Genomic DNA, 23,773 nt, shown 5'->3' on the forward strand with positions numbered 1-23,773 from the left:
AGAAAAGTGACCACAGGGAGAACTGGCTTGTGGCGGCCAAGCGTTCATAGCGACGGAGATGAAGACCCGATTAATCCCTCAGATTTGGCTGTAATAGCAGCTTGACAAACTTGCAGCACTGATTTATTGAAGTTCTGAGACAAACTATGTGACCGTCGAAATCAAGACATTTCTTTAAAAACACGGGCGCATTACAGTAAATTACTTCATTCTCATTTGAACCGGCACGTTTGGGAGCTGGTGTCGGTTCAGGGGTTCGGGACCGGTGTTGGTTCGGTTCAACGGTTCTCACAGCATGAAGAAGAAGGCCGGGAGGCTCTGCTCCGCAGGCGAATGTTGGTTTGTAGTTCAGGACACACGTGAAAAACCCAAAGACAGTCGCTGCATGTCGCAGTAGTTCCTGACTTCGGAAAACTGTCGCGAGTCTTTTCCCGTTAGTGAGTCGACAGTTTGGGTTCCTGGTAGTCAGAGGAAAGCCTGATGGGAACCAACACTTATTTCAGTCTTTTTTCCACGATGATACATTTTGAAGTCTTTGACCTGCAGTTCTGGTTGAGTCGGCGGCCTGAGCTTCAGAAGTGTGAGGCGGGGTGATGGTGGCGAGCCGCCAGCGGGCCGGAGCCGCCTTTGTCCCGCAGCATGGTGAGCGCGGTGGTGGAGAAGTCCCTCAGGATGTCCACCGTCTCCCTCTGCAGCAGCAGCGACTCCTGCACGAACTCCTGCTGGCTCTCCACCAGCAGCTGCACCGACTGCGCCAGCAGCTCCAGCGACTGCGACACCGACGCCAGTAGCATGCGGCCGGCGCGCTGCTGCTGCAGGCTCTGGCTCGCCATCTGGGCCACGCGCTGCGATGACGGTGCCGGCGGCAGGGCGCCCGCCGGGCTGGGGGCCAGAGCCGGGGGAGACGTGGGGGAGGAGGCGGAGGAGGAGGAAGGGGCAGGAGGAGGCTGTGCAAAGCTGGAGGAGGGGGCAGGAGAGGAGGAGGTGAGGGTCACAGGAGGGGGGAAGGTGGAGGACGAGGAGGCGGCTGCATCACTGACAGGCGGGGGGGACGGTGGAGGAGGAGGGAGGGGGGACTGTAGAGGAGGCGCAGCAGCAGCAGCAGCAGGAGGAGGAGGAGCAGAGGAGGACGAGGCCTCAGCAGGCTTGGACGAGTTCTGGGTCTGGCTGTTCCGGGAGTAGGTGTGGAGGGGTTTAACCCTCTCGAGGGCGCCCTCCGGGAGCGGGTCCAGTGAGGTGGAGGACGGCGGTGGGACAGACGAGGAGAAGAGAGAGTCGTCGTTGTCGTCAAAGTCCGCGTTGTAATCTGAGGAGGCAAAAATGCAATGTCAGGTTCCCGTCAGGACTCATGCTGAGGTGTCAAATTACACCAGCAGATCCCAGTCCAGGTTCTCACGCCCCGTTTGCACAACAACTATTTCTTTTCTTCAACATATCGGGAAGTTTCCAATGATATTTGACACTATATGTACTCAAATGTATGCAAAACATTTTAAATCTAGTTCGTTGTCCGATTCCTTTCAAATCGCTTGAGTTAAACCGAGTCAGTCGACAGTAATGATCTGATCCATCTGGAGTCAAACGTCTGATGAAACATGGGATGAAGCAGCTTCTTACCTCCGTCATCACCCATCTCAAATTCAGGAGAGGAATGGAAAGCTTCACCTGTGAGACGGAGAGAGGAGCATGCTGTGACACCAAAACCTCAGAGAAAACCTCAAAAAGACTGCAGACGCCCACAACACAACGTCACAAAGCCGTACGAGAGGCTACAGACTACGATCAAAACCTGAAGTGACATCTGGACCTGCAGTGTTCAACTGATGAACTGTTCAGAGGATCCAGGACAGTTTCAACCTGTGCTGAGACATGCTGCATGCTACAGAATGCAAGTGACATGCTACAGGGTACATGCTACAGGCTGCATGCTACAGGCTACATGCTACAGGCTACAGGCTACATGCTACAGGCTGCATGCTACATGCTTAATGTTGCAGGCTACATACTATATGCTGCAGGCTACATGCTGTAGACTATATGCTACATACTACATGCTGCAGGCTATATGCTACATACTACATGCTGCAGGCTACATGCTGTAGGCTATATGCTACATGCTGCATTCTACAGGCTACATGTTGCAGGCTACATACTATATACTATATGCTGCAGACTACATGCTGTAGGCTATATGTTACATGCTACATACTACATGCTGTAGGCTATATGCTACATGCTTCAAGCTGCAGGCTACATGCTGCAGGGTACATGGTGCAGGCTACATGCTGCAGGCTACATCCTACATGCTACAGGCTACATGCCACAGGCTACATCCTACATGCTATAGGCTACAGGCTACACGCTACAGGCTACTTTCTACAAGCTACGTGCTCCAGCTCATTGTTAGCAATGTTTCTTTTGTCCAAGAGGACTTTGACTGATGCTGTGGCAGTGGGACGAAGAGTTGTTGGACATTTTAAACATTCAACTTTAGCTCGCTCTGCTTGGAGGAACCAGTCAATACAGAGACTCCAGCAGGATGCGTCACATCTTATAGTCTGTTACTGAACACAAAAGGAGTCTCGGGATATTAACAGGAAGCCACCAGTAGAAAAGACCCTGCAACTGAAAAACATCTGGTGGAGCCACATTAAATAACCCATCAAATGGTGAAAATGATAGATAGATGATAATGTAGCTTTGTTATACCTCAAATTTCAGATATTTACGATCAGACTTGTTTGAAAGCATCAGATGAAAACTAAACACAGCATATGGATCTGCACCCAGGTGAGGGGGTGAGGAGAGGTCTCTGCAGGATGAACTTACTGGGGTCTTTCTCCGGTGAGGACATGGGGGAGAAGTCCAGGGCGGAGACTTGTGCGGTGTTCAGGTTCTCCGTCAGGCTGAGGTAGGAGAACGATGATGGATTGGCAGAGACGTTCCTCTTGCGATGCTTCGGGACGTCGTCGTCACCGAAGTCCAGATCACTGTCGCCGTCTGAGACCAGAAACAACGCTGACTTTTGTTCTGCTGCGACGCCGTTGACAACATTTTTGACATGTTACAAGTTTAAAAGGAAGTTTTAGAAATATTGTTCTGCCCTTCCTGTGACATGACAATGATTTCAAGTGAAAAAAAGAATGCCTGTTTCCACGGAAATGGCAGAAACACTGAAAACAATGTAGTTCGCATGTTGGGCCACTGCTGGGTGCTGTTGCTTGTTTTTGTAATGAAACCACACGCCCATGCAGCAGAGGACTTTCAGCTCTAAACCTTAACAACGGGAGAACACAAACATCCAGGGATGATTTGTCATCATCCAAGGGCCAATCGATTTGATTTTGGGATATACGGTTCCAAATAAATGTGAAAAAATGTCCCTTACAAAGTGGATGGTAAAGGCACCTCATGGAGGAAGGTCACATTAAATATAGAAGCCGATTGGGTCATAGGTCAAGGCCGAGGTCACGAAAAGGTCAGAAAATTACTTTCATCTTAACACGGTCAGTTTTAATCAAATTGATGTCAAACTAACAGCAAAATGTTCTGTTTTACTTTCCTATCCTGTGACATGCCACATGACTCAGGGAAGTCATTACCCAGGTTAGCGGTTGGGGGTCAAAGGTCAGGGGGTGGGTCACATGCAAACAGTTAAATGTATGGAGATCTGTGTCAGTGATAATATGAAGAAATTCAACGACCACGACAAAAGATGGAAGGAGTCGGTGTGGAGGAACAAATAACCTTGTAATCCATTGGTTTCCATGGTGACAAATGTGGCATTGGCAAAGGTACGTGTACGTTCTAGTTTTGATTGTCCAGCTACTGAGCATGTGCACAACTACTAGTTACTACCAATGTGGTGACCAGGACCAGGAGCAGCATTTCAAAATGTTGTTTCGCCCCGTTTCCACTGAGACGGAGCATTTTCAAAAAGTTGCATTGTCAGTGGTGTAAATAGACGCACAAAACGCTACAGAAGTTCTGCATTTTCACTTGAAAAACATTGTCGGAGCTGAAATCCATCAGTGGCCAAACTAATTCAGCTCGTCCTGTTTTTAAACACCAGAAATAGAAATGTTTTTTTCAATCATTCCGGTCGTCCCGCCGGGTCCTCACCTCCTTGAGGACTCATCATCAGGATCTTGTGGACCATCTTCTCCACCGGGCCCAGCGTCTTCTTGCGGATGTGGCTGCCGTTTGGGCCTCGCAGGGCGGCGATGCGACGCTTTCCGTCACACTTCAGGTCCGCCCATTTCTTCATGATCTGACGCACCTGTAGGAAAGAAAAACCTCTTTAAGGATCAGGATCCACCAACAGACACCAGCATCAGGAACCAGATCTGACGCTCTGTCAGGGTCCTGGATACCGATCGGACGACCGGGACCAGGGACTCACCGCAGCAGTCTGACAGTCCAGCTACAGACCTATGAAGTCATGTTTGAAGTACACAGTGAGTATTAACACTGGAATCATCACAGCCACAGACCTCGCGGTGATTCTCTCCCAGAGCGTTGATCTGACACGTGATCTCAGCCCAGGTCTTTTTCTTGGCCTCAGCCGACACGCCTTGGTTAAACTTCCCTGCAGAGTGAAGAACACACACCACAGCTGGATTTAATGAATAACCAAAGTACATCAATGTACTAAATCCGAAGACAACGCTGAATCAGTTTTCAGGCTGAAACAAAACGAAGTAAGACCTGACTGCTATGGATTCAAAACACCAACGGTGAGAAATCCTCTTTGATTGGACACCTCGAGCCATGAGAGAAAAAACTACTACAACTATTTAGACTACATGCTACTGGCTACATGCAGGAAAGCGACTAACTACATGCTACAGGCTATCTGCTACTGGCTACATGGTACATGCTACAGGCTGCCTGCTACTGGCTACATGGTACATGGTACATGCTACAGGCTACCTGCCACTGGCTACATGCTACAGCTACTGGCTACATGGTACATGCTACAGGCTGCCTGCTACTGGCTACATGGTACATGCTACAGGCTGCAGCTACTGGCTACATGGTACATGCTACAGGCAACTTGCTGCATGCTCACGGCTACATGCAAGTTGCTTCAGGCTACATGCTGAGTGTTAGATGCAGCACACTACATGCAGCATGCTATTCTTTGCATGCTCCAGGATAAATGTTACAGGCTACATGCTAGTTGCTACATGCTACAAGCCGAGTGCTGCATGCTACAGGCTACATGCTACAAGCCGAGTGCTACATGCTACAGACTACAGGATACATGCCACAGTCTACATGCTACTTGTTGCATGCTACAGGCAGCATCCTACAGGCTACATGCTAGTTGCTACAGGCTACATGCTACTGGTTTAGTGCTACATGCTAGTTACTACAGGCTCCGTGCTAGTTGCTACAGGCAACAGGCTACACACCTACCATGAAAAATGAGCAATAAAAACTATTAGCATGTTTACTAGTTTAATCATCGAGTTCATGTGATTATCTTTTCTCGCGTGGGTCTTTCCCTGTGCCTGACACTCAAACTGCCTCGACTGGTTTTTAAAGGCTTCAAGCAACAGAAGAAATGGGAGCATCTGAAGTTTAGATGGTTGTTTCGGGGGGGGGGGGGGTTTATCAGAATATCTTTAAATGTAGGTATTAAGTTTAAACCTCCATAAGCATTTTAGTCTAACCAGGAGGGGGCGAGCTTGAGTCGAGGAGGAAATACTTTGTTTTACACGGAGAGAGTCGTTGTCGGTACTCACTGAGGATGATGTATCTGTTCCTCATCACTGACTCCAGCAGCATCTTCACCTCGGAGAAGCTGAACCTCGGTTTGGCCCTCAGGCCTCCTTTCCCTGCTCCTCCTCCTGCTCCTCCCACCCGGAACTCCTCGTCATCGTCAAACCACTTCACTTTGTTCCGAACTCTGCCCTCCATGGCGGACCGGACAGTCAGGGGCGGCGGGGGCACGATGACACTCTGAGGGGGAGAACGCAGAGGAGGAACGATGACCGGGACGAAGAGTCAAACATGACTCAGCCTCTTAGGCTGCTTCTGCATTGTGAGCTGAGAACAAACATTTCTCTGGGACATTCTAATAAAATAATCAAATGATGATATGTTCACACAGGATAGTCTGCTCATATTTCCCATCAAAGTACAATAAGACCCAGTTTCCATGGCAACTTTTCAAAACAAAACGCATCATTTTCATCTTGAGTGGACCAAATCAGTAAAACAGCGGCATAAAAACCTTTAAATGTAAACTTTTTCTTTGTTGTGGTGCAGAGTGGGGTATACGTGATGGAAATGGCTATGTTTTTACAAATGCGTCTGAAAATGACTCCAATTTTTAGTCCATGAAGCCAATTTTAATGAAACCTTCTGCTGCAAAAACACAGTGAAATGTCCAGAAAGCATCTCCTGTAGCTGTTGCATTCTGGGTGTTTTTACAAAAGCCCCCTGACAGACACCTCATGGCAGGGTCACCGATTTCTCAGCGTCATATTGTGTCCGCTACTTTTTAAAATTGTCACACACGCACAAACAAAATCATTTTCTTGGTGGTTTGTCCAGATTGACGCCTCGTGTGGGCCGGTTTTGGCCGACGGGCCTTATATTAGACACCCTGGACTTAAAAGCAATTTCCTCTTCATATTAATTTTATTACATATTTCAATTTTCAGGCTGGCAGGTCCATTTTTTAACTTTAACACTTTCATATTCCATCACTTTACTTCATTATTATCATTTTTATTTATCTTTTTATTATAAATAAGGCAAAAAAATGAATATATAAATACATTTCTGAAAGAAGCAGATGGAAGAGTTTGTTTTTTCATTATTATGTTTGAATTCGTTTCATTTCTAAAAAAGAAACACTTTCTGCCTTGTAGATCCTCGTGTTCACCACCTGGTGGCAGCAACACATTTGATCATTCCCAATAGAGCCAGTAACAGTTCCTAACGACAGGGCAGGTCGGTGGACGTTGTGACGGATTTCCACGACGCGCCTCAAGCCGACAGCAGAACACACTGTGGCTGAGCGCAGCTCCGCACCGCCTCCAGATTTACCATCATTCAATTTGGATTGTCCGGGTTTGTCGTCGTCGTCTTCTGCTGAAACTCGGACGAGGCGTCCAGAGACATTTCACAATCAAGGACATTCGCATTTCACTGACAAGTAGCTGGATTTAACTTTAGCAACTCAGTTTATTATCTATTATCTCAGATTAACTTGTCATATTTTAGTAATTTTCCCCAATATTAATCATTTTTTATTTTCTTGTTGTATTGGTGGAATCCAATTAATTAAACACACTACTAATAGCTCCTCTTTATGAGAAAAACCGCTTCAATCACGGAGCTTTTCTCTTTTTTTTTTATTCAATCCAAAAACGCTTTTAAACAATGCAGGATTGGATATAATGCAGATTACTGTTAGAAAAACAACTTTTACTGTGTCAACTCAATATGGAACACGTCCAACATGAGGATAACTGATGTTTTTGTTTTAAAATGAGTCAATAAGACAGTCTCCCCCTCTGGGTCTGGTTCTGCAGGTTTCTTCCTGCTCAAAGGCAGTTTTTCTTCCCTCCCCATGTTGAAATGTTGTTTTTTCTTCTGTAAAAGTTACTTAAAAAGACTGTGTTGTACTCGGTGCTATATGAATACAAGTTAATTGCATTAAAAGAGAAATTTCGAATATTTTTCACTTCATCATTTTTTTCATCTTTCACAAGTAATCGCTGCTACATTTTAAAAAAAAGCACTTTTTTCCCATTTCTATTTTTTTATTTATTGTTTTTTTAATTTCTTTTGTCTTGATATAACTCGACTGTCAAATATTTCCAGTTCCATGTCTGCTGCTTTAAAATATCTTTTGCACATCTTTGTTTTGCACACCTTCCTCCACTGGTTTATTGAATATTATTGACATGTTTCATAGTAGAGTATTCATCTTTTTATATGGTATATTTTTGCTTCTTTAATTCTCCACTGCTATAACAAGTGTTGTGGGATGACTAAAGTACAATCTAATCAGACCAACAGGAAAACGGATTGCAGCAAGAGCAGAGGAGGGGGACTGTGTGTTAAAGACACTCACTGCTCAGCGGACATTGAATACATGATGTTGCAATGCAGACCGATCTATTTGTGCAGGCAGTATACATCAGTAGTGATCACAGCCGTATACATATACAGGCTCCAAAAAACCAGCCACAAAGACAGTCTGGACTGAGGAAGCCACCTGAGCCCCGCAGGACCGCTTCCACGTCACAGACTGGAGTGTTTTTGCTGAGGGGACAGACCTGGATGGACACACATCAGCTGTGCTGGACTACATCACCTTCTGCGCTGAGTGTGTGACAAGAGACCAAGACTCAGTCTGCATCACCAGAGGCCGACGCCCCCATCCAGCTGCACCAGCACCAGGTGAGGGCCACCCTGCGACTTCCACCTGGCCGCTCTGACCCCCATCGCAGCAAAATGCTTAGAGAGACTCATCATCAGTCTCATCAGTTCGTCCGTCCCTGATGACCTGGACCAACGCCAGTTTGATTACTGAGCAAACAGGTCAACAGAGGGCGCTGTGATCACGGCCCTACATACAGCCCTCACTCACCTGGACCACAAGAACACATACGTAAGGATGCTGTTTGTAGACTACAGCTCGGCCTTTAATACGGTCATACCACAGAAACTGACCATAAAACTGAGCGACCAGGACCAGGACCAGGACCAGAACCATGACCAGGACCAGGACCAGAACCAGGACCAAGGCCTGGGCAGCTCACTGTTTGCACGGATCGTGGACTGCCTTAGCAACAGACCCCCGAACATCAGGATGGGAGGCCGCACATCTTCCACTCTCATCCTGAACACAGGAACACCCCGGGGGGGTGTCCTCAGCCCCCTCCTCCACTTCCTCTTCACCCACGACTACACCCCCATCCGCACCACCAACACCATCGTCACGTTCACTGTCGACATCACCATTGTAGGACTGATTAACAGAAAATAAGGAGTCACCGAGAGGGAGGAGGACCAGCACTTGGCAGGATGGTGTCTCAACAACAACCTGGACCTGAACACCAGCAAGACCAAGGAACTAGTTGTTGATTTCTGTAGATCCACACACACGGAGCACTCTGCCCTCTGCATCAATGGAGAGGAGGTAGAGGGTCGAGAGCTTCAAGCCTTGGTGTGCACATCTGTGCTCACCTTACCTGGCCTGACAACATCTCCCACCAGGTGGGGAAAGCACAACAGAGACTTTACTTCCTCAGGAAGCTAAAGCAGGCTCACCTCCCTCAACTGGTGATCTTTTACAGCAGCACCATCAAAGCCTCCTGACCTACTGCTGCACGGTGTGGTTCACCTGCTGCATTGCAGAGAACCCGAGGAACCTACAGCGGGTTGTGGGGGCGGTTGAGAGAATTATTGGGTCCAGGTTACTTCTCCTTAAAGACATTTAGAGCAGCCGACTCTAGAAGAAGGCCACGTCCATCTCCAATGACCCCACCCACCCGGAACACCCCCTGTTCTCCCCTCTCCCCTTCGGGAAAAGATACTGGTCATTAAAGTGCAAAACAAACCGCGTCCGGCATAGCTTTTACACGCAGGCTGTGAGAGCCACCCCCTCCCCACCAAACCAACACCTCATTCAACCCCGGACTGAACTCCCCCCCTCTCCACACAAACTGCACAATAATTTTGAACTGAACAATTTGCACAGCTGCTATACTCTCTTTATTAATACTTGTTTAAATAATATAATAGAATTAAATATTTTAATATTTAAATTTTAACTCTGCTGTATTGTATTTTCTACCTTTGTGTGTTTTTTACTGCTGTCACTGAGGTTGCTGTCACAACATTTCACTGCTGCTCAGTGTTTTAACATTGCGACAGAGTGACAATCAAGGACTATTCTATTCTAATATAATCTATGCTGCTGACAATCTTTTACTTACCTTTTTTATAGTTTTTTTTTATCTTTGAGATTGTTTAAATGTAGAGTACGTTTACAAATAAATAATATTGTTATTTTTAATCTTTAAATGTTCCAAGCTGAATGAAGTCTTCCATAAATCTTGTTGACAAAATAATTTGTAATTCAATTTGCTTAAAAAAATAAATGAAATGAAAAATAAGACAAAGTCGTAATATGTTAGCTCCTAAATAAATTAAAGACTATTAAAGTTCGTTCTTGATGACGTTTGGAATCAGTGCCTCCGCCGTGACCACGTGGTCGGCCTGAGCCAATCAGCTGCGTCCTCCTCCTCTCTTTGTTGGGCTCGTGCCTGCCTGCCTGCTTCACGCGCGGCTCTGCCCGCAGAATCCGCCATCTACCTCCGCGAGCTGTGGAGCGCCGCGGCGTTAAAATACAAACATCTGAAACGACGGGGGCAGAAACTGACCGGAAGAAACCGAGCCGGCCGCCGTTCGCGCTTTTCTGCGTACGTTTAACGCGCGCGCTCGAAGCTGGATATAGTTTCTATGCGGTAACGGCGTATCTGTTCAGAGCCAGAGGACGAAACGTCTGCTAGCACCGGCCGCCGCGCTCGTTTCTCCCTCCGCGGTGCGTCTTGTTGCACGCGTGTTTTACGCACAGCCAGCGCGCGCGGTGTTCATTGCGGGGTTTCACTGCCACGCGCGGTGCACGAACGATCCCGTTTGATGGGTGAAAAATACTCACGAATTTTTAAAAAAAATGGCGCTGCGCTGCGCTCCCCTCCTTCCTCCGCGGCTCTCCCGAAATTTCGGAGTGACGAGAAAAAGACGCAGTGCGCAGACTCCGGGTTTTCTATTTTTTTTTTTTTTTATACTGCTTGAACGCGCAAACATTTGCAGCCAGGCTGCGCGCCCCCTTCCGCCCCACCGCCACGGTGCGCCGAGTTGCCCAGTGTCCAGCAAAATGCACCGAATATCATCACTTTTAGTAAAGTTTATTCAAAACAATGAGAATTGGTACCAACAAACCAAGTTAATTGGTCAAACTTGTCTTTGTGGACGCATTTAATCCCAAAAAGCTCATATTTTACTACATCAACACATAAACAGTGATGTTTTGTCATCGGGCCGAAGGCCCGTCAGGTCACCAGAGGTCATCACGCCTACGTCAGCGCATTTCTCATAATCGCGGAAAAAATTAAAATTAAATTTCCGACATCACTCGTCAACGAATCTCTTGAGTCTGACCGCCTGCGTTCAGTAGTGACGTGTAAAACCCCGACAGGTATGAAGCAGCTCAGGAAACACGCCATAATGTCATTCATTTAATTTGTTGAATAACAAACACGACAAAAGGTTCTAAATAATTCACAATAAATTCAGTAGAGGTTCTGACATCGGTGGAATAATCTTTAGATAATCAGGTTTAGAAGAAAAGAGCAGCTTTAGATCATGAAAACAACAGCAGAGACGCGTAGTTTCACCTCCATTTTATATGAAACATGAGGAAGAGAGAAGATGGAGAGGCTTGCAGAAACAGGCTCCGTGTTTGTCCGCTTGGGGTCGCCAGAGACTCTTCTCTGGGAGTAAATGCGTGTTTCCTTCTTGAGGACAGTACTCTAGACGTCCTGCAGAGGGCGCCATCACGCACGCCTTTCCACCAACATGCTGGAGTGCAGAAAGAGGCTGAGGAGGCCTGTGAGATCATCTTCACATTTCTGCTGGTTTTTTTCTTCTCTTGTTTTTTTTTCAATGTGGACACATTTACTTCTTCTTGTGTCACCTGTGACACTCGGCAGCTCCGGGAATCGCTCTTATTCACCGTTCGGCGGCGGTGCGCCTGCAGTGACCTGCTTCCCCCACAGGGATCATTAAAACTTCCAATTACTGTAATCCCTGCTGAGGCAGGACGCTGGGCGCCGCCGGAGCAGCGGGAAGCAGTGGAGCGCTGAGGGTAACGACTGGTGCTCAAACCAGCCGTACGTTACAACTAGGCCTTTAAAACAAAGTCATACACTAATAACTACGGAAGAATCACAGAAATGCTCACATTTCATTTGTACAGAAAAGCAGAGTTTGGCAGTGGAGAGGAGGAGGTGTCCTATCGTTTCATGAGGTTGTTGGCTTTCTGGTTGGCGGCATCGATACGGGACTCGTTGAGAATCACCTGCGAGAGAAGAGAAATGTTCAAGGGGCAGTTTGTTAAAAGAGGCTCTGACGTCGACCCCTGAATCAACGCTCACATACTTCATTTTGGCGTTGATACGTTTATGCCGACGTGTAATACTGAAGCTCACAGTCTTTTCTACATTTACATTTACACAATGTTTCAAATGAAAACGCATCGGTTTTGCGTTTTCATTTCGGAACAGTTTCGAGTTCACGCAACAACATTTTTAAAAATGGTGACCATTCACCCAGAAATGGCAGAAACACTGAAAACAATGTAGTTAGATGAATTGGTGCTGTTTGTCAATTTCGTAATGAAACCACACACACATGCAGCAGAGAACAGTCCGCTCTAAACATAAACAACGAGAGAATGCAAACAATCTAGTGGACAGACGACCAAGTTGGATTGTTATTACGGTGACTGTCAAAATAAAACGACCAAGTCCAGGAGAATATGGACTGGGAGTCATGACACCTCGGAGGAAACATTGTTCTGATTGGCTCTACTGAGCATGTGCACAACTAATGGAAACTACAGCCGTGGTGACCATGTGCGGTAGCAGTCGTTCACACGGAGACGGAACCCGAACGTCTGTTTACACAAGAGCTCCCCAACCACCGGGCAGTGGACCGGTACTGGTCCGTGGGTCATTTGGTATGGGGCCACAAAGGGAGAATAAAAACATTCATTCATTCATTTTCTTCATTTTCTTCCGCTTATCCGTTTCCGGGTCACGGGGGTGACAGTCTGAGCACCGTCACCCAGATCACAATGCACCATTTAAGAACCTTCCTGCAGGTGGTGAGCCCACGGGAAGGTGGCGCCCGGCGTGGGACACGAACCTACTACCCTGAGATTGTGAGTCTCATGCTCTACCAACTGAGCTAGCCGGGGTAGACTAAAAACATTTATTTTGGAAATGTACATTAAAATTTATGTTTGTCTGCATTGAAGTTTTATTAAGTGCTTCACTTTAACCAGCGCCTCTTTCCAGCGCTCAACTCCATCAGTTTTTATTTCATACTTAGTTTAGGATCTTTCATTCACCGTCCTGGAAACATTCGGTTGCGTAAAACCGATCGGCAGTGCAAAAGAGGTGGGGGAGCACTGGTTTCCACGGCGACGCACCCCCAAGGGTTTTCAAAACGTTCCACGTTGTTTCTGAAAAAGCTGCGCTTGCAGTGACTCTGAGCACTGTTGTCATGTAAACAGTCACTCCAAACGCTACGAAATCTTTGCGTTTTCACTTGAAATGGTTGCCGTGTAAACGGGCCCTGAGAGTGACTCTGAGTGTGTCGACTCCAGAAACAGGTAGAATAAAAGAACCGAGACGACTTCTTTCATTTTCAAGTGAGCAGGAAAAGCTTCTCTTCGCCAAACGATGTATGAACCTCACAGCGTGTCATAACACCAGTAACAACAGCCGTCGTCCACCGGGATCAAACCGGGGTGCGGTGCCTTGCCCAAGGACACTTCGGCACAGGGAGCGATGGGAGGTCATTCCAACCAGACAGAGAGAAAGGCTCGTTCTACCAACTGAGCCGCGGCGGCCCGAGGTTCCACATGAGGCCGTACCGTTCTCCCGATACGTTCGATCTGGTCGTTCTGCGAGTCGATCTCGTTGCGCATGTCCAGCGCCATGCTCTTCAGATTCCCCATGATGCTGCCAACATGAGCCAGGTTCTCCTCCATATCATCCTCACGGGCGTCATTAGTCACCCTGAGAGGAAGAGAGACATGAAACACACACCTAAAACATGCAGCGTGTGTGTGTGTGTGTGTGTGTGTGTTTGAGCAGCTGCCTGTATGACTGACGGCTGTAGTATTACGTGTCTGAGCGTTGTAAAGAAGAACAAACACACCCGCCCAGCTGCCTGCTCTACGTTAACAATACGGACAATAACACACTTCAAACTCTCTTTACCTCCGTATGTATCCTCCGCTCATGATCATCCGCTCTCGCTCGTCCACCACTCGAGACGACGGCGGCTGATTGGACACGACGCCATCCTGGTTGGAGGCTCCGCCCCGAACTGCTTTGTAGGCGCCGCTCTTCTCGAACGCCTTCAGCCTGCGAGAGGGAGACCCGGTGACGGTCCACAGCTACAGGACAGTCAGTTAGAACACGGACGGGACAGGACAGCACAGGCCCTGGACACAAACCCTGAGAGCTCCAGATGTGCTAGCTAAGCAGCACACACTCCAGTAGCTACTGCTACCCGACCTGGACGCTACCCGACCTGTAGATCAGTCTTCCAGGCCTCGTTTACACGACGTTTCACGTTAAAATTCATCCTGTTTGTGTTTTCGTTTCAGAAAAGTTTCCTGTGTACATGTCAACGTTTTGAAAACTACGTCCGTTTACACTGAAATGACAGAAACACTGAAAACGATGTAGTTTCCATGTTGGGCCACTAGTTAGTGCTGCTGTCTGTTTTAGTAATGGAACCACACACACGTGCAGCAGAGAACAATCCACTCTAAACATTAACAATGTTCGTACAAGGACATTGTAGTGGACAGACGACTAAGTTGGATTGTTATTACTGTGACTGTCAAAATAAAAGTACCAAGTCCCAGGAGAATATGGACTGGGAGTCATGACACCACGGAGCAAACATTGTTCTTATTGTCTCTACTGAGCATGTGCAGAACTACTAGTCACTACAGTGTGGTGACCAGCAGGAGTGTTTCCGCCATCTACAAGGAGACGGAGTCCGTTTTCAGAAAGTTGCGACAGAGTTAGAGCCTTTTGAAAAAGTTGTGTTGTCAGTGGCTCTGAGCACCGTCGTGTAAACGGAAACCTAAAACGCCATGAAAGTTTTGCGTTTTCACTTGAAAACGTGCAAACAGGGCCTCAGTCTGTCTCCGGTCTCAGCTTGTCAACTTTAGAACTTGTAGGTTTTCTGCGTTGTATTAATTTCTCTCTGAAATCCTTTTTCTCTCTCCTTGTCGTCTGTTCATGGAAACTTGTGTCCATGCTGAAATGAAGGCGCTGGAGTGGGAACACCCTCAACTTGAGTCTGTGCCCATTGGTCTGTTCTGTGATCCGTCCATGTGACTGAACAACAGCAAGTCGTTCCTGCGAGATCAAGAAGTCTTTCAAGCAGCAAAGCAACAAGCAGGCGACCAAGACTCAAAGAAACTACAGAACGTTTTAGAAACGTTTTTGACTGTTGATCCAACACACACACACGCGCATACACACACACACACACGCGCATACACACACACGCACACACACACACACACCTCCACCTACTTATCACAGGAGCAGAGGCCACAGCATTTTCCGAGGTCAGTCAGGTTTTTCTCTGCCTCCTTCATATCAGAGTTGATCTGATCCAAGCCCTCCTCTATACGCTCCAACTGCTCTGTGACAGGAGGAGGAGGAGGAGGATGATGATGGAGGATAGAGGTGTAGAAAAGAGGTAAAGAGCAACACCATTGGAGGTGAAGCAGGGACGAGGGAAGTCGAGAGGAAGAGTCAACGTGGACGATGAGGAAGAGGATGGAGGGATGAAGAGGAGGAGGAAGGAAGGCAAAGCAAAATCCCCCCAAAAAACAAATAAAAACAAATCACCACCTTTTTAATCAGAAAAAAAAAAAGAAAAACTGCACACATGAACTAATAGAAACACTGTTGCTGGTCAACTGAAGAAACCTACAACTTAAAAAACAACAACTTGCAAATCATACGAGTGTTCCTGCGAGAGCAACGAGTGTGTTCTCTGGTGCCGTCGATGCTCAGTCCCAGCATGGGGTGGGGGTGGGGGTGGGGTCCTCAGGATAGAACTGGGCACCGCGGCGACCCGAGGACCCAGACCAGACCTCACAGAGCAGACCTACTTCCTAAACGGCCAGACGCACAGGCCGCAGCACTGCGCCATGTCCGTCAGGTTCTTCTCCGCCTCCCTCATGTCCCTGTTGATGGAGTCCATGCCCTCCTCGATGCGCTCCAGCTGCTCTGTGAGGACGACGGTTCCAGGGTTCACGAGAGCGAGCTTTCAGAGGACTAATCTGATTGACCGGACGGCGTGAGACGACGAGTCACATTGACCACAAAATGTTTCTAACATCTCTTAACATCTGATCATGAGCTGAAAAGTTGAAACAGAAACTAACATCCATCCAAACCTGCTGATATCAAACAGCCTGACCGAGAAATTAAAAGAGAAACAGAGGAAAGATCAACGGTGAAGAAGTAGAGCTGATTACCTCCTTGTTCGTCTAACATCACCACCGTTCTGATCCCGACGTCTTTACTCTGCAGGAGAAATCAACACGGGTGAGACACAACTTCCAGATTATAGAGCATCTTCCTCCACTAACATCCAGAATATAGAACATCTTCCTCCTCTAACATCCAGATTATAGAGCATCTCCCTTCTCTATCATCCAGATTATAGAGCATCTTCCTCCACTAACATCCAGAATATAGAACATCGTCCTCATCTAACTTCTATTATAGAGCATCGTCCTCCTCTAACATCTATTATAGAGCATCTTCCCCCACTAACATCCAGTTTATAGAGCATCTTCCTCCACTAACATCCAGATTATAGAACATCTTCCTCCTCTAACATCCAGATTATAGAGCATCTTCCTCCTCTAACATCCATTATAGAGCATCTTCCCCCACTAACATCCAGAATATAGAACATCTTCCTCCTCTAACATCCAGATTATAGAGCATCTTCCTCCTCTGACATCCAGATAATAGAGCATCTTCCCCCACTAACATCCAGATAATAGAGCACCTTCCCCCTCTAACATCCAGATTATAGAGCATCTACCTAATAATCTAGTAAGTAACTAGTTACTCCAGTGTAAGACTCACACAGTGTAGAGGAGACATTATGGGGTGAACGTGTTGCAGGTTGTGTATCAAAGCGGTTCTTCTAGAGATGAAGTGAATGTGAAGGGAGACCTGGAGCAGCCTGCTTCCTGTGAGCACTAATCATGTTTAAACTATGAGAAGACTCTGCAGCTGCTTCCTCTGTCATCAGTCAGTACATCCTCACTTCCCCTCATCCATCTTCTTCAAAGTCCTCAGGTGAGGGTTCATTCTCATTCTCTCATAGCAGTGGAAACAGGAGGCTGACACATGATGATGAGGATGATTGACAATGATGAAGAGGAGGATAATGATAATGATGATGATGATGACGATTTATAATGATAGCAATGATGAGGAGGAGGAGGATAATGATGACGATTTATAATGATAGCAATGATGAGGAGGAGGAGGATAATGATGATGATGATAGCAATGATGATGATGATAATGATGATGATGATTGATGATGATAGCAATGATGATGATGATGAGGAAGATGATGATGATTGATGATGATGATGATGATGATGATGATGATGATGATGATGATGATGATGATAGCAATGATGATGATGATGAGGAAGATAATGATGATGATGATTGATGATGATAGCAATGATGATGAGGAGGAGGAGGATAATGATGATGATCTGAAAACTTTTATCTTGTCCACTAGGGGCCAAAATGCAGGATCCCTGCAGAATATCCACAATATAAAATACAAGTGTGTGTGTGTGTGTGTGTGTGTGTGTGTGTGTGTGTGTGTGTGTGTGTGTGTGTGTGTGTGTGTGTGTGTGTGTGTGTGTGTGTGTGTGTGTGTGTGTGTGTGTACCTCCTCCACCATGAGCATCATCCTCCGCGTGCTCTCCAGGGACTGAAAAACACAAAAATACACACTTCAACACACATTAAATTGTTATATATAATGAATATATTTCAAATTGATGTTGAAATAAATCACAGGAACATTTTAAAAAGCGAGTAAACTTTGACTTCATTTTGTTTCTATGGCACCAATTAAAGTCAATCCAGCTTTAAAGCTGATGTAAAATAATTGCAAGAATGAAAATAATGCGAGGAACACATTTGAAGTGCAAACAAAGATAAAAAAAAATGCTACAAAGAGTCTGAAAATAAAAAGCAGTTTTGAGGAAACTGATGAGTTCAGAGCGGGGTTGCCAGGTCTGATGAGCTCAGAACGGGGTTGCCAGGGCTGATGAGCTCAGAACGGGGTTGCCAGGTCTGATGAGCTCAGAGTGGGGTTGCCATTTCTGAGAGAAAAACCAGCCCAACAGCAGGAATCGGGTTCGGATGTTCAATGTGAAGAATCCACAATTCTCTCCTTTTTTATATTTGAAAAGGAGCCAAATCTGCAGACCTGGCAACCCTGAGTCACAGCACGAAAAGAAGAAATCTGACGAACATCCATCTGAACGAACGACTACGGGAATGAACCTGAATATTTGGTTTGCAGTTTGTTTTTAAGGTTTCGTGACACTGTTGTTTGCACATCACCAACAATTAAATAAGTATGAATCAAAAGAAATGGACTTTAACCTGCAGGAAAACATAAAAGTGCTTCTTTTCCACATTCTGAAGATGAGTAAATAAGGCATGTAAATGAGTAAATCAAGTAATGAGTAAATAAACAAAGTTTATTCAGTGTGTGGTCTGTTTTTATTATTATTATTATTTTGTTTTTTTTTATTATTATTTGTTGTTTTTTGTACTGAGTGTGTGAGAGCAATCGTCTGTGTGTGTGTAAATACCACGGCAGTCTCGGGGGGCGGTCGGTTGGCGGGGGGTGGGGGGGGGGGGGGGGGGGGGGGTGCTTCCCCACCGAGCAGCTGAGTAGGTGACAAATGGCTTTGACCTGCAGTAGCCTGATAGTCGGGGGGGGGGATTGAGGTTATCATGGCCAGGTTAAGACTAGGATTGAGAGTGAGATCATATTTAATTGATAAAAACGTATTTATTATGTGCAATACATCCACCCCCATATTCTGTACATGTCCACACTTATATGCACCGTTTTCATAATATTTAATATTTATCTATTTCTATTTTATTATATTGTATTTTTATCTGTTTTTTTAGTTTCTGCTATGTGTGTTTCTTTTTTTTTTTTTACTATCCTGTCTGTTGTACCACTGCAAATTTCCCCACATGTGAGATAAATAAAGGATATCTTGTCTTGTCTTGTCTTGTCTTGTCTTATATTAAGAGCAGAGGTGGGTTAAAGTCAGAGGTCAGACTACGAGTAGGGTCAAGTGAAGATGAAATGATTAAGATTATAGGTTAAAATCAGATTAAGGTTAGGGTTCATTTAAAATCAGATCTGTTTTGAAGTCATATTGAAGTTAGGATTATATTAACGTCAGAATAAGGTTAGAATTAGATAATAGCCAGAAAAAGGATGGGATTAGATAATAGCCAGATTAAGGTTGGGATTGCTTCAAAGTAATTTTGAAGTTATGTTAAAGTCAGGTTAAGGTTAAGATTAGGTTCAATCAGACAAAGGTTTGGATTAGGTCAGATTAAAGTTAGGATTAGTTTGAAATCAGATTCAGGTTAAGGTTACTAAAAATGAGAAAAACACAACTGTGTGTGCTCATCCATGCTCGATGTTTCCCTGCAGACTGTTGCCGTGGGCGACCGGCCATCTCTATCGCGACCAGGTGAGCCAGGTGTTCTTAAAGGGCCAGCGTGCAGTAATGAGGCGCTGTTGTCAAGTGAAAGAGTGTTGGATTACAACCGTCCCCCGAGGAGCAGAGTGAAACAGCTGAGTCCTCTGAGGCTCCGACCTGCTGTCAGCTTGTCTGTTCCGGGTGAATGCGCCTAACAGCCACGGTGTGCAGACGGTTCAAGTTTAGAGAAATGTTTTGCTTTTATGGGGCAGGAAACCAAATATGGTCACTTCCTGCTATTTCCAGTTAATAACAGTTACAGAAAGCGTCACTCCTCTGATAAAACCACATGTGTTTGCAGGAGGCTGGTTACCATGTGGGATCAGGATACAACGCCCAGCGGGGGTTTCAGTCCAATTCGCACTTTTTTAAGCATTAAATTGAGAATTACAATGTTATTTTGGTCAGTTTTACACTTTCAGTACATGTAACTAAGATTTAGATTGAGGACTTCAGGCGACACCCCGAGTGCTTGGCTGGAGGTAAAAGGCCACATGAGACTTTCACTGAGCTCCTGGAGAAGTTGGAGCTTTTTGAGCCGGTTGGTTGAACTTTTCTTCAAAACACTCAAAGTGAAAATGCTGCTCAGCGGGAAGAAGCCACCACGTCTTGCTCCACGACTCACCTCATCGATCACCCGATTGGCTGCCCTGTGGAGCTCCTCCTGCTCCGTCAGGACGGGCGGCTCCGACCGCGGGCTCGCCATGTGTGTGTGTGTGTGTGTGTGTGTGTGTGTGTGTGTGTGTGTGTGTGTGTGTGTGTGTGTGTGTGTGTGTGTGTGTGTGTGTGTGTGTGTGTGTGTGTGTGTGTGTGTGTGTGTGCGTGCGTGTGGGTGTGTGTGTGTGTGTGTGGTCAGATACAGGTGGTGACAGGATCTTGCAGGATCAGGTAGTTTTGACACCTAGAGAGAGAGAGAGAGAGAGAGAGAGAGAGAGAGAGAGAGAGAGAGAGAGAGAGAGAGAGAGAGAGAGAGAGAGTCTGAATCCGTTCACATCTTCACTTCATCACTTCCAGTTGCTCTCTAAACGACGCCTCAGCATCACGAGCTGAGACGTTCAAACATCTCCAGGCTGTTCGTCGCTTTCAAGCTCCTGTCAGACGTTTGATTGGACATTTTCATCCACATCATTCTGGTCTTTTGGGGGGAAATGTCAAGACATTTTCTCACTTCCACTTCCCCGCGTGGATCTGAACTCCCCAGGAGCGGTTTGGTTCCTCACACAACTTCAGCAGTGGTTTTGGGGGTCCGTTTTGTAAATGGAAGAAAAGGACACTTTCTAGAAACGCTTGGTCCGTTTCCCTGGAGACGACAGAAACGCTTCCATGACCATTGTAACTAGTTTTTCTGCACGTGCTCAGTAGATAACAACAATGTTTGCCTCCTGAGTGTCGCGTCTCCTGGTCGTTTCGATCGTTGCTGTGGAAAGAGACACCGTGACATTACAACAATGAGTTTTGTAATAAAGATTTTTGTGGAGAAAACAAATCTGATCATCAACGGAACGTGACAGCTGTCAGAACTACAGGCTCTCTAATTAGATCATGAGACTCTTCAACATGGCCGCCAACGTCCAGGTGGGAGGGTCCTCATTCATATACACACACACACACACACACACACACACACACACACACACACACACACACACACACACACACACACACACACACACACACACACACACACACAGTTCCTAATAAAGTGTCATTTTATTCTTTCTCTTTCTCTTCACGTAGTCGTAGACGTATAAAACTACTTTAAAACTTTCACACTGATTCTGTAGCTTCCTGTCATTTTTTCCCCACAAAGGAAACACTTTATATCTGTTATTTTTGGTCAGTAAATTAAAAACGTTGAAAGATTAATAATTACTAAGAATGAATCAATAATCTGAGACTTTACCTTTCATCAGTTTGAGGTTTTTCTGCAGGTCTTCCTCCTCAGATGATCCGTAGTGTGCAGCTCCAACCTGTTGTTCCTCCTCAGCATCTCCTCTCTGCTCCTGCACCGCCCCTCTCGTCCGGCACCGCCCCTCTCCTGCACCAAGCGCACCCAGCCTCCAAACACACAGCTCAGTTTGAAACGCAAAGACTGTCAATCAGTGCAAAGAAGTGAAAGTGAATTCCTGAAAGAACGACACAGAAGCTTTCTGTCACGTGCACGATAATTTTAATGTTTAAATAAAAGCAGGACGTTTTCGTCCTTTCTTCTTTGAAGTGTCGTGTAGAGAGGTGAGCCCCCTGGTGGCCAACATACAGTACGACTGCATCTGGATCCGTGCATCAGTGTGAAGACAAAAAACCAACTACACACAACAAAAGAAAACAAACACTAACACAAACTACACAAAAAAGAAAAATGACCAACAACAAGCTGTAAAAATAAAACAAACAGAAACAAAGAAAACAAGCACGAGAACAAACTACACAACAAAATAAGAAAACACAAACAAGACATAAAAACAAAGACAAACAAACCAACCAACAAAGATAAAAACACAAGCACAAAACAAGACAAACACTAACAAGTCCACACAGAGAAAACAACACAAAAAAGAAAACAACACTCGAGGTTTGTATTTCCAGAAGAAAATGCAAGTGTGAATGTTGAAGGCTGAATAAAGCAGATCTCCTTAGATATCACCATCTCCATGGCAACAGACACTGATCTCCTTTGAGAAGTGGCCCGAGGCCTGTACTACAAAGCTGCATTTTCTCTTATCGGTATAACTTAACGGATTAACCCAGGGTTTTCTGTACTTCAACGCTGGTTCATTTCTCGCCGGGATAAATCACCTTGGCAACTTACGCTGAATGTCTAACCTGCTCCGAAGCAGCTTATGTTCTGGATAAGATCACAGTGAGTGTAACAGCGCCGCCTCCTAAACAATCAGATCTCTTGAAAAATGACCAGAGGCCTGTACAACAAACCATGATTATCATATCCAGGATCGCTCTGTTTCCCGGGTTGACTTATCCAGACAGGAGCGATCCTGATAACTTAACTGTTATCAACTCGCAAGTTCAACCCAGACCTACGTGTGTGAGTTCACATAAAAGGGGCGGAGTTTACAGCATCTGACCAATCATATACATGGAGAAACTCGGCAGAGCAGTTTACAGATTACTGAAGGAGCAACTATTCTCTGAGAATATGAAGAATTCAAACACATCCAGCGGCTAAAAGCAACACTGCTGCCACGTCCAAAGCCAGAACATTCCTGACTTGTTAATGTGCGACTTCGTGAGATTATACGATATTAATTCGTCAATATAAACGGACGGCACTGTGATCACTCAATTTCACTTTATTCTAGCAGAAACGTATCGGACAGAATTTTCCTCACGGCTCTTCTTCTAATTAAAATTTTCCATCCAGTTGTATTGAGGCTGAGTTCCTCTTGTGAGAGTGTTTTGTGTTGGAATATTAATTCATCCCCTGGCTAGCTCAGTTGGTAGAGCATGAGACTCACAATCTCAGGGGTATTGGGTTCGTGTCCCACGCCGGGCGTCACCTTCCTGTGGGCTCACCACCTGCAGGAAGCAGGTGCATTGTGACCCGGAAACAGTAAAGCGGAAGAAAATGAATATTAATTCATCACCACGACCACATGAGTAGTTCTGCATTCCATAACTTCTTGTTTCTGCAGTTTTGTCAGCGTGGCCATTATTATTATTATTAACCTCATTATTACAGATCAACCCTCGTGGAGATAAACAGACTTGGAACAAGTCAAGAACAAAATCATCCTTCAAAGCTTCAGTAACGAGGATTTATTTTATGTCTACAAGACTAAATACTTTCTCCTCTCCACTGCAGCTCAGCGCTGAACTCGCGCACCAATCACCATCATTTAAGAATGGGCGGGTCATTTTCCAAGCGATCTGATTGGTCAGGAGGCGGAGCTGTTACACGCACTGTGATCTTATCTAGAACGTGTCCTGCTCGGGAGCAGAGGCCTGTCGACCGACTCTGAATTTTCTCTGATTGAGAGAACATCAAGGATTAACCCTGGGGTTTCCGTACTACGACGCTGGTTCACTTCTCACCGGGATAAATCACCCTGGTAACTTATGCTGAATGTCTAACCTGCTTCGGAGCAGGTTACCTTCTCAATAAGATCACAA

At 45.9% G+C, this 23,773-nt stretch overlaps 2 protein-coding genes across 2 annotated transcripts; both read right to left on the reverse strand.

Moving 5' to 3' along the window:
- Positions 1–86: 86 nt before the first annotated feature.
- LOC308107781 (uncharacterized protein) lies at positions 87–10,761 on the reverse strand. Its single transcript, XM_080460271.1, has 7 exons — positions 10,691–10,761; positions 5,751–5,967; positions 4,494–4,588; positions 4,123–4,279; positions 2,830–3,000; positions 1,618–1,665; positions 87–1,306 (listed from the first exon to the last, which is right to left on the reverse strand). The coding sequence occupies exons 2-7, from the start codon at positions 5,923–5,925 to the stop codon at positions 573–575; spliced, it is 1,380 nt and encodes a 459-aa protein (XP_080316397.1). The 5' UTR covers positions 5,926–5,967; positions 10,691–10,761; the 3' UTR covers positions 87–572.
- Positions 10,762–11,258: 497 nt separating this feature from the next.
- LOC308107692 (synaptosomal-associated protein 25) lies at positions 11,259–21,644 on the reverse strand. Its single transcript, XM_080460172.1, has 8 exons — positions 21,549–21,644; positions 20,271–20,546; positions 17,791–17,832; positions 16,337–16,385; positions 15,381–15,492; positions 14,043–14,189; positions 13,694–13,838; positions 11,259–12,112 (listed from the first exon to the last, which is right to left on the reverse strand). The coding sequence occupies exons 2-8, from the start codon at positions 20,349–20,351 to the stop codon at positions 12,047–12,049; spliced, it is 642 nt and encodes a 213-aa protein (XP_080316298.1). The 5' UTR covers positions 20,352–20,546; positions 21,549–21,644; the 3' UTR covers positions 11,259–12,046.
- Positions 21,645–23,773: the final 2,129 nt, after the last annotated feature.

The sequence above is a fragment of the Lipophrys pholis genome (genome assembly GCF_963383615.2).
Source record: "Lipophrys pholis genome assembly, chromosome: 3".
In the NCBI taxonomy this organism is placed as follows: Eukaryota; Metazoa; Chordata; class Actinopteri; order Blenniiformes; family Blenniidae; genus Lipophrys; species Lipophrys pholis.

Bases quoted from the DNA above. Each gene is read 5' to 3' on its own strand.
- LOC308107781 (XM_080460271.1), bottom strand. From the start codon at position 5,925: ATGGAGGGCAGAGTTCGGAACAAAGTGAAGTGGTTTGACGATGACGAG. The intron at 4,589-5,750 runs GTGAGTACCGAC...TTCACTCTGCAG, and splicing joins GAACAGATACATCATCCTCA to GGAAGTTTAACCAAGGCGTG. The intron at 3,001-4,122 runs GTGAGGACCCGG...TTCTGGTCTCAG, and splicing joins GATGATGAGTCCTCAAGGAG to ACGGCGACAGTGATCTGGAC.
- LOC308107692 (XM_080460172.1), bottom strand. From the start codon at position 20,351: ATGGCGAGCCCGCGGTCGGAGCCGCCCGTCCTGACGGAGCAGGAGGAG. The intron at 16,386-17,790 runs GTACACACACAC...TTTCTCCTGCAG, and splicing joins TGATGCTCATGGTGGAGGAG to AGTAAAGACGTCGGGATCAG. The intron at 15,493-16,336 runs GTAATCAGCTCT...CTCCTGTCACAG, and splicing joins GATGTTAGACGAACAAGGAG to AGCAGTTGGAGCGTATAGAG.